Source organism: Epargyreus clarus, unplaced genomic scaffold, assembly GCF_041222505.1.
Source record: "Epargyreus clarus isolate Ecla_fem2 unplaced genomic scaffold, WU_Ecla_fem_2.2 ptg000011l, whole genome shotgun sequence".
NCBI classification, from domain to species: domain Eukaryota; kingdom Metazoa; phylum Arthropoda; class Insecta; order Lepidoptera; family Hesperiidae; genus Epargyreus; species Epargyreus clarus.
Genome location: NW_027332219.1, coordinates 1,283,570 through 1,302,178, shown reverse-complemented (window position 1 = coordinate 1,302,178; position 18,609 = coordinate 1,283,570). Strand labels below are relative to the sequence as shown.

The 18,609-nt window shown below is 35.2% G+C and overlaps 3 protein-coding genes across 3 annotated transcripts; 1 reads left to right on the top strand and 2 right to left on the bottom strand.

The window, feature by feature from the left end:
* Positions 1-1,626: 1,626 nt before the first annotated feature.
* LOC140745793 (uncharacterized) lies at positions 1,627-17,881 on the top strand. The gene is made up of 6 exons (XM_073077701.1): positions 1,627-1,784; positions 8,823-8,934; positions 9,325-9,434; positions 16,113-16,248; positions 17,069-17,158; positions 17,709-17,881. Exons 1-6 carry the CDS (start codon positions 1,773-1,775, stop codon positions 17,813-17,815), a joined length of 567 nt encoding a protein of 188 aa, XP_072933802.1. The 5' UTR covers positions 1,627-1,772; the 3' UTR covers positions 17,816-17,881.
* On the bottom strand, positions 10,043-11,203 carry LOC140745701 (ommochrome-binding protein-like). The gene has a single exon (XM_073077597.1). The coding sequence runs from the start codon at positions 11,125-11,127 to the stop codon at positions 10,240-10,242; it is 888 nt and encodes a 295-aa protein (XP_072933698.1). The 5' UTR covers positions 11,128-11,203; the 3' UTR covers positions 10,043-10,239.
* On the bottom strand, positions 12,239-14,482 carry LOC140745792 (ommochrome-binding protein-like). The gene is made up of 2 exons (XM_073077700.1): positions 14,453-14,482; positions 12,239-13,321 (listed from the first exon to the last, which is right to left on the bottom strand). Exon 2 carries the CDS (start codon positions 13,319-13,321, stop codon positions 12,476-12,478), a length of 846 nt encoding a protein of 281 aa, XP_072933801.1. The 5' UTR covers positions 14,453-14,482; the 3' UTR covers positions 12,239-12,475.
* Positions 17,882-18,609: the final 728 nt, after the last annotated feature.

Genomic DNA, 18,609 nt, shown 5'->3' with positions numbered 1-18,609 from the left:
TAAAGGTTGGTTTTTAGTCCGTGATTATCTTTTCATTAATATTTTTGATACATAATTATTTTTTTTCTAAAAAGACTACGCATTGTGGAATGTTGATCATATTACTAGTGTTTTAAATCATTTAATTACATCTGAATAAACTTGAAAGTGTTGACTTATTATAGATATGTGGTAGAATAAGTAATATATTAAAAATATAAGTGTTATCTGTGATTAAAAAATATTGGTATTTAGCGCTATCTTTGCATGTCAGCATACCAAAACATAGAAACCCCGTTTTTAATTGAAATAGTTTCGTAAAAAGAAATCAATAAAAATATTTTCTTCTTAATTTGAAATCGGTTTCCGGTAAAAAGAACTATTCGAATTGTTTACAAATTTCAATAGATATCAGTAACGAAATACCATAAAATACATGTTTTTACTGTTCAGAAAAAATGCCAATAATAATGCCTTTATAGTAAATAACTTTTCATTGCCTCATAAGTCTTAAGTAGAACCATAGTAAACTTTACTAGTTCTACCAGAACTATGGAGATTACTTAAGTCCATATTATCTATTAAGGCACAATGCTTAGAAGAAATAATCCATCTTAATAGAGTAATGACCATGGTTTCATAAGTACAAGCTAGATTACCAGTATTTTCTTAGTAGTTGTGTAATCTAAATTAAAGATGACTATCTCACTTTCCCCGTGGGAACTGCTGTTCCATAGACGGAGTTTCTGTAGAAATGGCATTTTGATTAGAGCTTAATTGAATGTCTAATAAAAATGAACAAGAATTTAAGTTTTTAAAAATTAACTACTTAGTTTGTAGATTGAATAACTTATGTTTGTTATTGAAGACTAAACTTAATTCTTTTTACACGCTTTATATTAGCCTCACTTGTCAGTGAGTAACTCCGTTTTTCAGTAGAAAGGGATCAATATACATCCTTATCTTACCCTGCATGTATGAATGATTTTCTACTTTTTAGTTGATTTTATCATAAAAGCGTGTTTTTTAGTTTTTTGAACTATTTATTCAAAGATGTGAGTTATTAGAAGAAATAGAAAACATTTTGTGAAGTGATAGTACGGATTATTCATGTTCAAATAATTATTGAAAACGAATTTAAGTAATTTGGTTTATTGAATTACATCAGAAAGTAAAGTTTTTAAAGCATAAATATTTTTTGAAGATTCTAGCAACATATAGCTACAATTTTACTGTAAACATTGTCATTTCTTAAGGAACTTTATAATAAAGTTATCCCATTGTGTATTAAGATTATATGTACATATATGAAACAATGTACATAAAACATGAAAAGTCAATAGCAAGATCACGTCAACATTCAGCACTAGACATAAATAACGCTTTCTACACTCACAGCCCCACACTAGGATTCCCTGTGTCGTGGGTGCCATGACACACACAGAGACAAATACACAAACACCCAGACCCAGAAACAGAAATCTAAATTCATCATTTAGATTTCTGTCTGGCCGGGGATCGAACCCGGGACCCTTTGCGCGTCAGATCGGTATGGTGGCCGCTCCGCCACACGGGTCGTCCTAAAACCTAAAAGTCTGACTTATACACGATACCTATTGAAATTCTGTTTGTTCATTCGTCTATCGTCTACAGTAGCGTCGCTAGCGTAGAAACTAGCGTCCATCTTCCTCATCTATAATTTTAAATTACTTCAGAATTTGTTGTGAGAAGTAACAGTAAATGGAAAGTTATAATTGTATTTATTGTTTCAGATACCACAGAAAATATCTACAATGCATTATAAGGTAAGTTTCGATATTCTTTAATTAATAATTATTTGTTTATTTTACATTAAATAGTTTCACATGTAATCAATGATTAGATATCTTGAAATATATGCTTACCGTATTTTACTTTTGGTAAGTGGATTTTTAAACGACTTGGTTTAAGTAACACTATTATTTTTGTATTCTCTTAGTTACGTAATACGTAATATGTTATCTCAAAAATATGTTTCTTACTCTCACAAAAACATCGTAAAACTAAAGCGAATATAAATACTTCCTATCCGCAATATGCTCAAGATTATTCGTATGAAAATTATAAGATGAAGTAATAAAGTTTAATAATCTATGGTTACAAATTATTAGCTATTCATGGCAATACAGGCTAAAAGTAAAGAATCCAAGGCCTTCAAATAAAAAAAAAACATTAAAACAGAGAACTCCATTCTAAAAAACGCAAAATATAAACTCATTTGAAATACGAAACCACGTTACAAATCTATATGAAAAAACCACAGGAAACGCATTATAACCAAAATTAAGTACGCTTATTACAATATTACGAAAATGCCCTATATAAGTAGAATACGTACAGTATCCAAATTGATGTCATTTTATTTACCAATATCACAGTATAAGGATTTATACTGTGCCAATATCATTATGTAGTTATCCAATTGTAGAATCGGACATATTGTGTTTTTACCCGACTGCCAAGGAAGGGTTATGTTTTTCGCGCGTATCTTGTATGTTTGTCTTTCTTTATTTGATCCGATCTAACAAACGGCTGGATGAATTTCAACAGTTAAAGTGTCATTATATTTGTCTCAACGACCCGAGTGTCCTTAGATAGGTGTTAGTAAAAAAAAAATCAAAATGGCGGATTTTTGGCGCGAAATAGTAAGACATTTAAAAAAAAAGTTAACCGAACCTATCGAGTAGGGTATCAAATGAAAGGAAATTAAACAGAGATTATAAAAACATATTTTTATATATATAAAACAGTAAGGCGACTGACTGACTGACTAACTAAATGACTTTTCCATTTTTCAGAAATCAACGTACAGCCTAAACCAAGGACCTTACAGTTCTGAAATTTTGCACACAGGTTCTCTATATAGCTTGAATAAGTACTAAGAAAGGCCTTTTGGAAATTCTACCCTTAAGAGGGTAAAAAAGGGGAAAACAGTTTTTTTGAAATCCTTTAATTTTGAAGCAACTACTATAAAAAATCGTATTTGGCTTTCTGGATAGGAACAAGGACGCACTTATTTATCCCTCTCCGAAAAATCAACCCCGTAGAGGGTAAAATAAGGGTTAAAAGTTCATTTGAACAATCGTCAATTTTGAAGCAAACACTATGACATGTTGTATCAGGCTTTTTGGATAAAAATAATGAAATGTGCTACCTCTAACGAGGTAAAATAATGACCGAAACTTTGATTTACTGAAGTTATATATTTTATAGACCGTAAATGGTGAATTTTTTCGCAAAATAGTAACACTCTTTAAAAAAAGTTAACCTAACATATCGAGTAGGGTGTCAAAATAAAGGAAATTAAGAGGAGATTACATATACAATTTATAATATATCTTATATATAAAATTCTCGTGTTAGTTACCGTACTCCTCCGAAACGGCTTCACCGATTTTCACCAAATTTTATATACATATTCAGTAGGTCTGAGAATCGGCCACTATCTTTTTTTTTTACACCTAAGTGATAAGTGTTGTTCATCCTTAACATTTTTTTATTTATATGGCAACACAACGTTTGCCGGGTCAGCTAGTACATATATACTCGTATATACACATCGAGATGACTGTCTGACTAAATGAGAGAGTTGCTGTGCCAGAAATCAACGCAAAGGGAAACCGCTGAACTTAAGCGTGCTGGAATTTTACACATAGGTTCTTTATATAGCGTAAATGAACACTACGAGGATAAAATAGGATAATATTGTTTGAACATCTTTTGTTTTTGAAGCAGACACCTACTATGAAACTTTGTATTTAGCTTTCTGGATAAAAATAATGAAATGCCTATTTCACTGCTTTTGGAAATTCCACTTCAGCCTTTTTGGTGCAGTCGGGTTTTTGATTTTTTTAAATTAATTACTTGTTTTATTTCAATGTTTCGGAATAATTATTTTTAAATTTAATACAAAATATTAATAAAAAAAACTGTTAGATTGTACCTATACTTAGATTTGGGAAATCCAAGAATTGGACTCGCGTACACAGTGCGTTGAAAACCCCCATGGTGGCCTTGGTTCGTAAAGGACTCCGGGATCTTCAAAGGAACGTAACCGGAGTCCTCTTAACGCGTTGCCCCGACGGGCTCCACCCAGGTGAGCATGACGTTCGCCACACCATCTGGTGTACACGACGGTATGCGACCACACATACCGCCGTCCTTCCCGGGGTTCCCACTCTTGCCACCCGCAACCCCAGAAGCCCCCTTTTAGTCGCCTCTTACGACATGTAGGGAATACCTTAGCCTTATTCTGGTTCCACAACTATAGGGACAAGCACACTTAAGTACTACGGATTTTCCGCTCTATCTTAAAGTCTACAAATTGGTCAATGTTTCAAACCTAATATTTGTTTCTTTCGTGAGAATTCGGCTAAATATAAAGCGGTATGCAAAAGTTCCTATGAGAAATAGATGCATGATTGGTGGTTAGCAAGTATGTCAAACGCATGGTAATATGCATGCAGCCGCATTCATAAATCTTGATGCAACGTTGAATGCATCAAAACGTTTTAAGGGACGGTTTACATGCGCCTAAAAAGATAATCTGTTGAACAAAATCTTGAAACATAGGTATATACTCTCTTTTTTTTTCATAGGTATAACTCTCTTTTTTCTATTCTTTTCGATCCAGTTTCTCCAGAATACCTGAATTGTAAATTCAGGTATCTCTCGGATTCCCATGAGCGGCAGCTCCGTTCCTCAGCTTCTCTTGCCCTTGCTTTTCCATTACACCGCTCTGGGTTTATATCAAACTCTTTCACGCTCCAGTCCATCCGTTTTTGGAACTCTCTCCCTGAGGCTATCAGAAGGATGAAATGCAGGACTTCTTTTAAAAAAGGAGTGCATGGTCACTATATGAATCAACTCTTGTATTAATTTTTCTAGTCTTTCCTTCTTATTTATATCTGTGTATGTATTTTAGAACCTTACGTCACTTTTCCTTTTCCTTCTCGTATTTCTTCTTTCTCTTACATATTGTTTCTTATGCTTTTATTTTATAACGTATTTTTGTTTTTCTTTTCTTTTATTGTGGTACCGCTTTTATTATTTTCTGCATAGCCCAAAGGTTGGCTGGGAGATAATGCTTTTAGCATTAAGCCCGCCTTTTGTTCCACAATTATGTTTTGGTTCAATAAAGCATAAATAAATAAATAAATAAATATATACGAGTAAGTACTAAATTTTGCTGAGATCCAATCTCGGTTTTTTATGAGCTCCGGAACCTTTTTCATAGACTTTAGCTGCAACACTCGATTATGTATTTTGTATAATTTTATTTATTAAGAAAATTTAGTCAATAAGTTCATAATTAAGTTTGTGTGTCCATATGTGTATTTTTGGATTTCACTGTTTATTATGTGTTATAAGTTATTGTTGTTGCTTAAGTTCTTGAAATAAATAATCTATCTATCTATCTATCTAAATACTTACTACCGATCTGCGTAGTACACAGGCCAGATCACAGCATAAGATTTAGGGGGAGGGATGGTCACAGGGAAAATTGGGTTAAAATAGACCATTTTTTTCTAAGATATTTTAAATGCCTATTTTAGTATCTATTGTAAGACCCGCATATACCCGCGGCAGAGAGGAATCCTTGCAGGGTTGCCCCACGACAAATATCTGACCAAGTGCGAGTCGGATTCACTGGATTTTCAGTCATGACCCCTGTGAACCCCTCCCAGGACCGCGCCTGGTTGTACACTGAAAAATCAATTAATCTATTTGTTGTCGTAAGGCATAATCCAAAGTGTGGATAATTGGATGTATAAAGCTATTAATGTTTTACGAACATACTCGTATTTTCTAAATTGTGTAGTGGATTTTTTAAATTGTGTAGTGTCCATTCTTCTAAATCGAGGCAAAGGCTTTTTTAAACTGTTGGTTTTTGTTTTTATAGTTTCCATTTGAAACTCCTAACCGACATATCCATGTAAGCTCGGGATTACAAACAATTGAGCGACGCCGCTATGAAAGCCATTGTCCGACCGCCCATAGACCAACTGTTACATAGAAATTAATTCCCTTCAATCGTAATAGCCTTGTTACCCAATATTTCTAGGAATCCCGTTATCATAAACATGTACCAACTAGTACTACTACAACAATGATGGTAACTTATTTGAAATATGAAACCGCAGCACAAATTTTTATGAAAAAAAAAACAGGAAATGCTTATATGCTTATAATGCTATAACCAAAATTAAGTACGCTTATAATAATATTACGAATATGCATATATATAAATACATATAATTTGATGTCATTTTATTTAACAATATATAGGTTAGGATAATTTCCATTAAAAATATAGCCGGTATGATGTATTTTCCATTATAAGGCAGTCAGCCATAGTAAGAAGTCACGGAGAGTTTTTCTTCCACCTCTTCGGTAGACGCAAAACCGCAACACGTAGAAAATTAATCTTTATATATATATCTTTATATATATTTCTTATGTGCGTGTGTATGTCACTGAACTCCTCCTAAACGACTGGACTGATTTTGATGAAATTTGTTGTGTGTGTTCAAGGGGTCTTGAGAATGGTTTAGATTCACAATTTAGTCCGTGGGAAAAGGTTTTTTTTAATTATTTTTTTAACCGTAAGTAGTTATAGCATCGGAAACTATGCGTTTGATCAAGTGATGAACTTTAACAAAGTTGTTGTCCAAGAGCCCACGAGGGTTTTTGGAGTTGGTTAGATCAATTTTCGACAGATGGCACCACTGTCATTCCAATGCAGGTACAAATTTTATGTATGTCATATTATTTTTTTAAAATGCGGGCGTAGCCGCGGCCCCTACTAGTAGGTATATACATTTAAATGACAATTGCCAATATTACAGCGTTATTTATTACCGCTGCGTTTTCCGCTGTAACGTTGTGCAAATTATATCGATGTCATTACGTCAGACTTCCGATCGTATTTCGATGAATTTGCAAGTGCATTCAAGTAACCGCACAAAATTGATATCTTGTGATTTAAAATAAACAGCTAGGATCCCGCTTGGAATAAAACACAGATAGCTTAGAATATATGGAGTATAGTTATCGTTTTAAGAATTTAACTTATTTTATCATGCAGGATATAATAAATATAGGTGTAATTACACAAAAAAGCGCAATGTGCTACGACATACTTCAATTCTAGTTATTGAAAGATCTGTGGTCCGTTCCTATGCGTAATATGTATAATGTCAGTGTTATGTAGAGGACGTCAGTATATATTTATGGTTTTCCGTGCGAATAAAGCATTAGGGTAAAGGCACAAATAATCGTCATTTGAAATACACTTATTGTTTTTAGGAGAGAAATACAAAATTAATGAGTTATGTCAGCTTAAAAAAAGTAATTTCAATTTTTATAATGTGGGCTGTTTACATATGTCCATGGGTGGCAGTAGGCACTTACCATCAGGTGGACTGCATGCTCGTCTAATTCTCCTAATTATTATTAAAAAAAACTCTTCTATAAATAATATAATAATAAATCTTTATTTGCTAAAACTAAATTAGGTGTAATAAAGAATATGACATCTTATTTAAGACATGCAAAATAATATAATCTATTACATAACAAACATACTTGTTTAAGTATGTGTAATATCCTCTAAAAATAACCTAAAACAAAGAAGATACGTATAATTTATAGTGTACACACATACATACATGCATTTGTCAAAATAATGAGGAGAAAGCTAATGTTAATTTGATACAAACAGATCGGAACGAGACGAATTTTGTAACAAAACCTTAATGGTAATGATTTCGTATTACTTAACTCGTATTTCCGACTGTTTTATGATTAATAAATACTATTATGTAATGATGTTTATTTACGTATTATTATATTGAATTGTCTAAATATAAGTAGGTATGTATTTAGGTAGGTACATAATATATAGGTTGTCTTTTTAATAATATAGGAGGAGCAGACGAGCATGCACTCCACCTGATAGTAAGCTACTGCCGCCCATGGACATCTGTAATCAACCCCAGATAGGATTAGATATGCCTACCTGAGGTCGGCCACAGACGCGCGGCTACCGCTGAGGACTAAGCTGGAACGCGTCGGATAAATATGTCTCCTTTACCACAGCTTCAAACCAGAACACAGCAACGCTTAACGCTGCTGTTATGAGGCAGAAATAGGTGTGGCGGTGATGCCGACGGAGTCGAACCACAAACGATTCTACCACCTATTAAAATTCTTTCTTCACCTTCTTCATATTATAAGTATTTTACTAAAATTACACTATCTCGCACGAATCGTCAAATTACTTTGACACTGTTTATTGTTGACAATTTGGCACCGGTAAAGTGACTAGTTATCACGTCACCCACACGGTTCCGGATTCGATCCCGGGTTAACAAGATCTATAAGAAAAGGATTTAGATTTTAATCTAGGTCTGGGTGTTTTAAACTCCGATTTGTGTCCTGTAGTGAACCGTATTGAGCCTCATAGGACTATGATACTTAAGTATTGTGGCTAAAGTGTAGTGTTAGCCTGAATGCTAATTGGTGGTTTGCATATTTCCGTTTCACTTAATAAGATAAATAACAGAGACAGTAAATAAGTCAATAAAGTCTTATAATATAAGCCCTTAAGAGACACTGTAACACATAAATCAGTAAGAGCTTATAGTATAAGACCTACATTATTGACTACCTAGTGTTACAGTGTCAGTTCAATTTTTTTTTAAAATGAGTTTAAAAATAAAAAAAAAACAAAATCAAAAAGGTAGCATAAATCGAACGGTGAAGTTCTAAGAAATGAAAAATGGTTTCGTTATGGTTCACAGATTATCAGCCTGACTCTCCTCGCCGCGCTGGTCAAGTGTGAGCCGCCGGTACCATACAACTACCACGCAAATGGTCTCAATTCACAGAACAGCTACCTACCACCAAGGACTGGTATGATATAATTTTAAAATACAATAATAATAATACTTTCGGCTATATGTAGTAAGAGCACTGATAGCCTAGTGGTTAAAACTCGTTTTCTCGATCGAGGGGTCCGAGGTTCAAATCTCTTCTGGTTTTTCGAAGTTATGTGCGTATTAAAAATTAATTATTACTTGCTTAACGGAAAAGGAAAACATCGTGCGGAAACCAGCATACCTGAGAGATCAAATTAGATTTGTTTTACAAAACTAAATCACACACAAAAACTACTTAATATGAATGTAGAATTAATGTTACTTATTATTGCTATGCATTCTGCTCAAAAATAATCCACACACATATAATGAAAAAGATATAAGATTATGAATTACAAAACCTATTTACTATATACATTTGCAGGTTACACCCCACCATCAAACACCTACCTACCACCCACCACCGGCAACTACCAAGGCAGCAACTACGATGGTAGCCACGGCAGCCACGGTCACGGTCATGAAAATGAAGTGGTAAGGCACCATCTTTTTAACACGCTTTTATTAGCTTGGGTTGCATGTATGTAACTAAGTAACGGAATCTTTGAACCCGATTTCTATCCACTTTGAACGTTCAGTTTAATTCAAAATTATGAAGAATTATCAAAAACCGATGACAATACACGATTATAATAATTTTGTATCATTGTCCTTATCAACATCCTCAGGATTAACGATTTTCGAGGCGAGATTGTTAGAGCGCCTTAGAGAAAGTTCATCGCACAGTTACTAGATTGCAACAATTATTGCTTTTTAGTTCTGTTATAGCGTGTTTTTTAGTTTTTTAAACTATATTTTTATAGTATAAGATATCAAAATAAAGGTAGAAATTATATTTCTTGTACCTATGTAGTAATGGAATTACCACTTCAGACAGGTAGATTCTATAGGCATATTAATTTGCAATATGATTTTGTGTCCCACTGCTGGCCACAGCCGTCCCAAAAAGAAAAAGGCTCTATCTTCCTGGATAATTGTATTTTAGGAATACCTTTAAGGAGTAAAAATATATTATGATTTTTGATATTTTAATTATTTATATTTATTAAGTGATTTATCGAGACACAATTTCCGCAAAATCATATAAATTTTAATTTCAATATAATCAATGTTTACATAAAACACATTTTATTACTTAATCTTACAATGTATATTTAATTAGAAAAATACTTATAAGTAATTTTATTATACACGGACGGACCCGCGGACGCAACTTAGCTTCACAAAATTAAACATAATTTACAATTTAGCACCAAATACACATCTCGCATGACATAATTCAACGAAACGGTTTGTTTTTCATATAAATATTGTAAACAAGATAAGAATTGATCGGCCTTAACCTATAGATGTAGTTATCTATCGAATAGAAGATATCACCGTAATCGCCAAAGATTATACTTCGCGGAAAGAAGTCCAATTTGGCAATATTACTCGCGGTACCATTAGCACAGTCAATTTCATACATTCCGTCGTCTGTTACGCCTAATACCTTATCTCCATCAATGATGAAATGATATACGACTTTCAAATCAGTATTCTTCACAATATCGTCTCCGGTATAACAAAAAACACCGCACATAGTCACAAAATGTAAATTCTTTTGGTTATCCACATCGAATTCCATCACAGTTTTCATATCGCCGACTTTAACAGCTTTCAACATATCATTAATCTTATAAATCATATGATTATTCGCGTCTATAACATATATTTCGTTGTTTCGAATCACCAATTTGTAAATATTGACGTTATATAATCCGATGTTGACTGCGATATTGTCTAGGGCGTTATATTTGTAGAGGCCATCATCAGAACCGAAGTAAACATCGCCTGTTTCAGAATCGACAGCAGTGGCCTTGTTTCTCTCGATTCCTTTGATTTTTACTGCATTTTTCGTTACAACATTGATGAAAGCGCGTCCGGAGTTTTGTATATCGTCGTCCATGTACATGAAATAGAGGTTTCTGCTTGCTGAGTCGTAGGCTAGCTCTTTAGGGTCAGCGAATTCATCTGTTAACAACTCCTTCTTGTACAGCCTGTTCCCAATGCGTTCTATCGGCGAGTCGTCAGTCACATAAACATTCATTTTCGCCTCACTGAGGGTTATAATCAAAATGGTGAGTGCGATGTACATTTTCGACGCGCGTTTGTCACAGCGAAACATTATAAACTGCACGATTATATCTCATTCAAGTGAGTTAATGTATGAATTAACTGACCAGTATTTTGGTCCGTATGTCCTAGCGTTAAGAGTTAAGTCGGGGTTTATGATTTTCAATAGTCACTGCGACAACAGAAATAAGCTAATTGGAGGTCATACGGACGTTCTGAATAGACTGAGATAAAATAATCCAACAATTATTTGGGTAATGATCAAGGTCACAAATAAATTGAATTTCAGCCTAAACTAGAGACCCGTTTGATTTTGTAATTGAAGGTAAGCCCAATTTTTTCGAAATATTACATAATTTTGTGAAAGAAGGAAACGTCCCTGATGTATTTAAGTACATATCTGGGAATTTATAAAATTATTTTAGTATCGGTGCTCAGCGTTGGTTCGGCCGTAACGTTAGGATCTTATCACTTGGTATGTCATTAAAATTCATCAAGGTAGAATCCCTTATTTGAAGGGTGCAATAAGGTAGAGAAACTTATACTAAGTATTCTAACTTAGTACACAGAGCAGATGGGACTGCAATTTTATCTGAAGTTATTACAGATGTTCATGGGCGGGCACCTACTTACTATCAGATGGACTGCAAGTTTCTTGACTACTCTATTTTTGTAAAAATGTAATTATATTAGTCATATAATTTACGCATTGAAGTAAAATGATGCGAAATTGACCCTTTCCTTCTACTTACCACTTACAAGACATTAGTATTGTCAGTTTAACAAGATGTTTAATACATCCTGTAGTCTGTTGTACATTCTTTGTCTCTTTATTGTCTCGTCTAGATTAGTTGATTTCATAGATTCCAAGGATTTGTAAAGTTATACCTCTTTTGACAAATTTAAAATAAATAACTTAATATCCAAATAATATTAATTAAAGGATTTGAAATAAGTAAACTGAAATTAATTTTCACTCATGTCAACATAAGCGGTGGCATAATATAATAATATTTGACACTAAATTAAATTAGACCCAAATCCAAAAAATATAGGAAAGTTGGTTTGAAACAAAAACCATCCGTCAGCCTTTTGATGTCGTCTGCTGGACATAGGCCTCCGCTAATTGGCGCCACTCCACCCGGTCCCGTGCTTGAATCCAGCGGTTTCCCGCCGTCTTCTTCAGGTCGAACAAAAACCAATTTAAAATAACTACGTAATTTTATATTATTTTACATAACTCTTAATAACTATGTATTTTTTTATCCAATTTTTCATGACTGGTCCATTTGTCTCATTCGGAGCTTGTTTAAACCCAACAATGTTTTTATAACTTCCATAGATTATAATCACGTGGCACCATCTCTTATCAACTTGTAAAACGTCACAAATTTAAATACTTAATTTAAACTGCAGGATTTTTGTTTATTCGGTTTCAAGCGATTTACGTTCGTCGCATCTGAATATATAATATTATTTTCGTTGTCAAAGGCTACACCGAACCCGTCGTCCAAATCCACGAGTTTTTTCAAAGTAACTGAGTCCTTTTCAACACTGTATATCCCATCTTGCTGGCAGACATAAACTTTACCATTCATATCCATAGTTATGCCTCTCACTCCCCCTTGTGGGAACTCTTTATACAAAACAGCATCTTTTGTCCCTTTCTTTTGACTGTACAACCCAGTATAATTGGTGTAGAAGAACACATCATCGTTATCAATAATGAAATGTTCTACTTTAGTGTCTTCGAAGTCTTTCACTCTTACAGTTTCACCATCGATAATGGAATATAGGAATTGTTGAGGAAAATCTGAGAAATAAACAACATCTTTGTAGTAAACTGCCCAAATACTGTCATTTTTTGCTCCAAAGAATTGAGATTTCTTTGACTTTTCATCGTATTTATAGATGCCATCGCCGCCTCCTATATAAACGTCGTGTGTTTTTTGATCCACCGATTGAGCGAATCCGTTTTCAACGTCAATATTTCCAAATTCTTTCGTGTTTAGATTTATGTAAGCGCTTTTAAAGCTGTCATCCTGGAGATTAAGACTATAGCTAAAGTATACTGTGTTTCTGCTATAGTCTGTTGCTAGAAGGAAGGGTCTGTCCAGGTCTTGCTTTAGCACCTCCAAGTCGTATATTTGATTGTCAATAATGACTCCGTCACAAGTCGTTTTATCCAGGACCATTCTTGCCTGGATTATCAAGACGCTTGACAGGATCACAAGAAGCTGCATCATCTGAAATTGTAACATTGATTAAGGATATTGTAAAAAAAAGTTTTTAAAACTTGGCCAGCGCGGTAGACTATGGCCTAATCCTTCTCATTCTGAGAGGAGACCCGTGACTAGCAGTGGGACAGTAATGGGTTGATGATGATGGAATTCTTTCACTATGTCTGCTGTGTTAAATGACTTACAAAATGTTTTGGACTGAGTATAATTCGTTGTTTTCAAAGGGTTTAAGGAAAATCTATAGCAAGAAAAAAATGTCACTGTTCAAAATTTTATTTTGAAACTTTTAATGCTTTACAAGAAATAAAACAATATAAATAAACTACTATTCTCATTTAAACAGCACTTTACACTCGATTGTAAATAATGTATAATTATGTAAGTGTGATGGGTTATTTTTTATCCAGATAAGTATATGTATATAATATCTAGTACCTATTCATACGTAAAAAAGAAGGAAAATGTTAGCAAATGATGTAACAGGTAAAATCAATCATTAGTAATGTTTTTTCCTTTTGCTATGACTTGATACGCTTTTTTAAAATATAGGAGTATCTGATGGTTAGAGGCTACCGTCGCTCATAGACTTCTGTAATCAATCCCAGATAAGATTACATTCCAGCCTGACCTCTGTATGGGGTAGAACCCTTTGTGCTTCGGCTCTGGCGGCACCACCTCCACTCCTAATTCTGCCTCATAACAGCAGTGTTAAGCGCTGCTGTGTTCTGTTTTGAAGTAGTAAGGGAAACATACTTTTCCGAGTCGTTCCAGCTTAGTCCAAAGGGTGGCGGCGCATCTGTGGCCGACTTCAGGTACATCTGGAGTTGATTAAAGATGTCCATGGGCGGCAGTAGCCACTTACCATCAGGTGGACTGCATGCTCGTCTGCTACTCCTATATTATATAAAAAGTTGAAACCATTCGGATGAGTAAAACCTTTACCCTTCAAACCAGAACACAGCAGATCGACGTAGGTTTAGATAGAAATAGGCGATGGGCCACCATCACCGCCTTAGCCATAAGGCGAACCGCAAAGACTGCCATCTCAGCCTTGACAAACTCAATCAATTAAATTCAGTCGATAATCGAATCAATCAATTAAGTAAAAAATAATTAATTAAATACAACAAAACGTACCGTTTATTAAAACAGCCACTTACTAAATAATATAGAGAAGCTTCAGAAGATAATTTGTACACTTAGTGAGAACAACGACATCGATAGAGTCAGAATAGATTTACAAATAAAATAATAGTAGCATACTTACGATTACTCGCTGGTCTGATGTGATCACTACCTGAGACATTAAAAGAATAAAGGAAAATCGAAAATTTATAAGCATCAAAACCTGCTTTATAGTAACTATGTAGCAGCTAACTAACTTAATAAGCCAATAAATAAACAGCCTAGCTTTACATTTTCTTAGTCTAACAACAACCCTTATATGAAATTATAGCATTGGTTAGCTTAGCTTAGGTTATAGACGAATACAAAGTCGGCAAAAACTTAAAAAAATACGCACACACTTCAGAGATAGATTTCACATATCTTTGAACACTTTATTTTTTTAAGATTTCTCAGGTTTTCCTCACGACGTTTTCCTCTCGAAGGAAAATCATGAGGAAACGTGTATGCAGGTTTCCTCATGATTGTCCCTGTAGTTCCGGGACTAGAATAGAGCTACGGTATCCCCTGCCTGTCGTAGGAGGCGACTAAAAGGGGGCTTCCGGGGTTGCGGGCGGCAAGAGTGGGAGCTCGAACCGCCCAGCAAGCGACCCCGGGAAGGACGGCGGTATGTGTGGTCGCATACCGTCGTAAACACTACATGGTGTGGGAGGAGCGAAAACTGCTCCCCCAGGGTAGAGCCCGTTGGGCATCGCGCTTGGAGGGCTCCGGTTGGGTTCCGTTGGAGATCCCGGAGTTCTCCAACAAGCGTTGAGGACGGCCACCGGGGGGGTTTTAGTGCGGTAAAAATCCCACATAACCCGGCGTCGCTCTCACGTCGTCGGGTACCTTTTGAAGGTTTCCCCCACGAGAAAAAAAAAACATGATATTTCCTTGAACGTGTAAGCAAGTGACAATTAATTTCTGAAACGTAACTTGGGAAATTACGGGTAAAAGTACGCACCTAGGATTCCTCCTAGAATTCCTGATAGAATTCCTCTCCATTACATTCCTTGTTCGATACGGATAGTTCGCCTATAACCCAACTTAACCTCCGTTAGGTTATCGGCAAGTTATAACGACTGGATTGCCCATAACCTCGCGATATTTAAAATCTATTTAAATCAAATTAACTTAATTGAAGGCAGTATAATGAAAATTAATGACTTATTTGAAATAACCACTATCGATCGAGTTTTAATAAAAAAAAATCGAAGTGTAGTTCCCGGACCAAAATAGGGCTACGGTGTCGTATGCGTGGCGTAAGAGCCTTCCGGGGTTGCGGGTAAGATTGGGAGCTCGAACCGTCCAGCAAGCAGCCCTGGGAAGGACAGCGGTATGTCCGTCGTGAAGAGTATGTAGATGACTCCGGTTGCGTTCCTTCGGAGATTCCGGAGTCCTCGACCACCAGAATTAGGATCTATATTTGTACTGTGCCTCGACGCAGCGCTGAGGATGGCCACGGGGGGGTTAGTGCGGTAAGAATCCCACATAACCCCATGTCGCTCTCACGGCATTAAGTACCTTTTGAAGGTTTCCACCTCGTTAACAAAAAAAAAAAATTCGAAGACCCGCGCCTAACAATGGGTAATGTGTTGAGGTGTTGACGCTAATGATAACTTATTGTTTCCAGCCCAAGTCTTACGAATTCGGATACTCAGTGAAGGACGCGAAGTCCGGGAATGACTACGACAGGCGGGAGAGCTCCGATGGTAATGTGGTGCGCGGAGAGTACCGGGTTCAGTTACCGGACGGACGTACTCAGATCGGTAAGGATTCATCATTTGTATATTTTTAGGGTTCCGTACTCAAAGCTTAAAAACGGCTTCCGTTTTTACTAAGCCTTTGCTGTCTGTCCATCCGTCACAGGGTTCTGTCTCATGAACCGTAATAGATAAACACTTGATTGTGTATAAAAGTGACCGCTAAAACATCAAATACTAAAAATAATAAAATCTTGAAAAAAATGGAGGTCGCCATACAAGAAACTGCCTAAATTCGAAGTTTTCAGCTTTATCTGTTAAACCGTAATATATACACAATATTCATAATGCATGTACTTCAACGGCATAATATCTGTGTAATATCTGTTCTGGCAAATAAAGAATTTGAATTTGTTTTAAAAACAAATAATAAAAATCAAAAAACCAAGTGAAATTTTTATTGTACGGAACCTATGTTCGAGTTCGATTCGTACTTGGCCAATGATTACTTACTAACTAGTACGTGCTAGCATAAATATGGTCATCATCATTAATCCATTACTGCCTCACTGCTTCACGAGTCTCCTCTAAGAATGAGAAGGATTACGCCATAGTCCACCGCGCTGGCCAAGTGCGTATTGGTAGACTTCACATACCTTCGAAATATTTTTCAGTTGTGCAGGTTTCCTCACGATATTTTCGTATACTGTATAAGCAAGTTATAATTAATTTATAATACGCACATAACTCTGAAAAATCACAGGCGTGTCTGAATTTGATCGTCGGGCCCTCGATCAAGAAGCCGAGTTTCTTAACCACTAGGCTACCTAGGCTGTTTATAGCATAAATAAAATACATAAACACACGGTTTATTTTTTTATTTCAGTGACATACCACGCTGACTGGCAGACCGGCTTCCACGCTGACGTGAGGTACGAGGGCGAGGCGCGCTACCCCGAACCAACACATACACAAGGTAATACCCAATACCTCGCACATTTCATTAATTTAATACCTGGATGATCGATATTGTGCGGTATTTTCAAACAACGTGTTCTAATGAACTAGCTATATCGATTTATCACTGGCCTTCGCTTGCTATATTTTTTTTAAATGAACCAAAGAAGATTAGAATCCTACCCGATGTTGACAACTTACTAACCCTAAGGAAAGTTGAAATGCCTCGAATAAATTATTTTTTATAATATAGGAATAGCAGATTCAGTCAGTATTCAGGTCACCTGATGGTAAGTGGCTACTGCCGCCCATGGACATCTGTAATCAACTTTAGATAAGATTAGATTCCTATCTGAAGTTTTTCACATATATTACTATCCTTGAAGACTAAGCTGGAACATCAGATAAGTATGTCTCTCTTTACCACGCACTTCAAACCAGAACACAGCAGAGCTTAACACTGCTGTTTTAACAGAAATAGGTGTGGCGCTGATGTCGCCGGAGTCGAACCACAAAGACTTCAAAATTATTCTTTATTTAATTATTTATGTATTTTCATATTATTCAAGGTGGTTACAATTACAACACACCAGAGTACAGCGGCTCGTTGACAGGCTTCCATGGTAACCGTGGTCAATCACCATCCACTGCATACGGACCGCCCGGCTACCACTGATGGATAGGTTTTGATGAAATTGTAATTATTAGTGGAGAAATAAGGTCAATTAGGATGTCATTTAAATGTTACCAATCATCTTATTTTTATTAAGAACACCTACTATAGAAACTATCAATAAAATAAAATTGTTCAGCATTTGTAAGAAAACATTGGTAGGTAACTAAAATTTAATAAGATCTAAATAACATTAATTGCGAAGCATACAGCGCCATCTGTTAGCGCGTTCAGGAAGTAATAATACAGATAAAAATAAAATACTGTGTCGAAGATAGAACGTCATTATTTTCTTAGTCAATTAATTTAAAAGGTTCTATAAAATTCCAATTTTTTTGTTTTACTTTATTCACTAATTCCATTTAATTACTTTTATTTTTGTTATTACTCCTTCCGAAATAAATATTTACCATATTCTTCGTCTTTATTTTTATCTTTTGTGTCAATGAATGTTATTTTTACCCGACTGCCAAGGAAGGGTTATGTTTTTTATATTGTACTTATTTTTTTGTATGTTCTTGTGCCTGTATTGTACCTTCTGTTTCTCCACCAATAAATGATCGACACTAGAGTTCAAAGTACCTAACGAGTATTATGTACAAATAAGTTAGACTTAAGGTTTTTGTACAAGTGTTTTTAAATAAAGAGATCTTCAGAATTTGTTTGTTTTCCTAAAATATATATAATAATAAAGGAAAATTATAAGATATTATAATATAGTACATTACGATACGAGGACGAAAAATTTTTTTCTGACAAGTGTGAGTTTGCAGGCCGAGCCGCAGGCGAGGACTGCA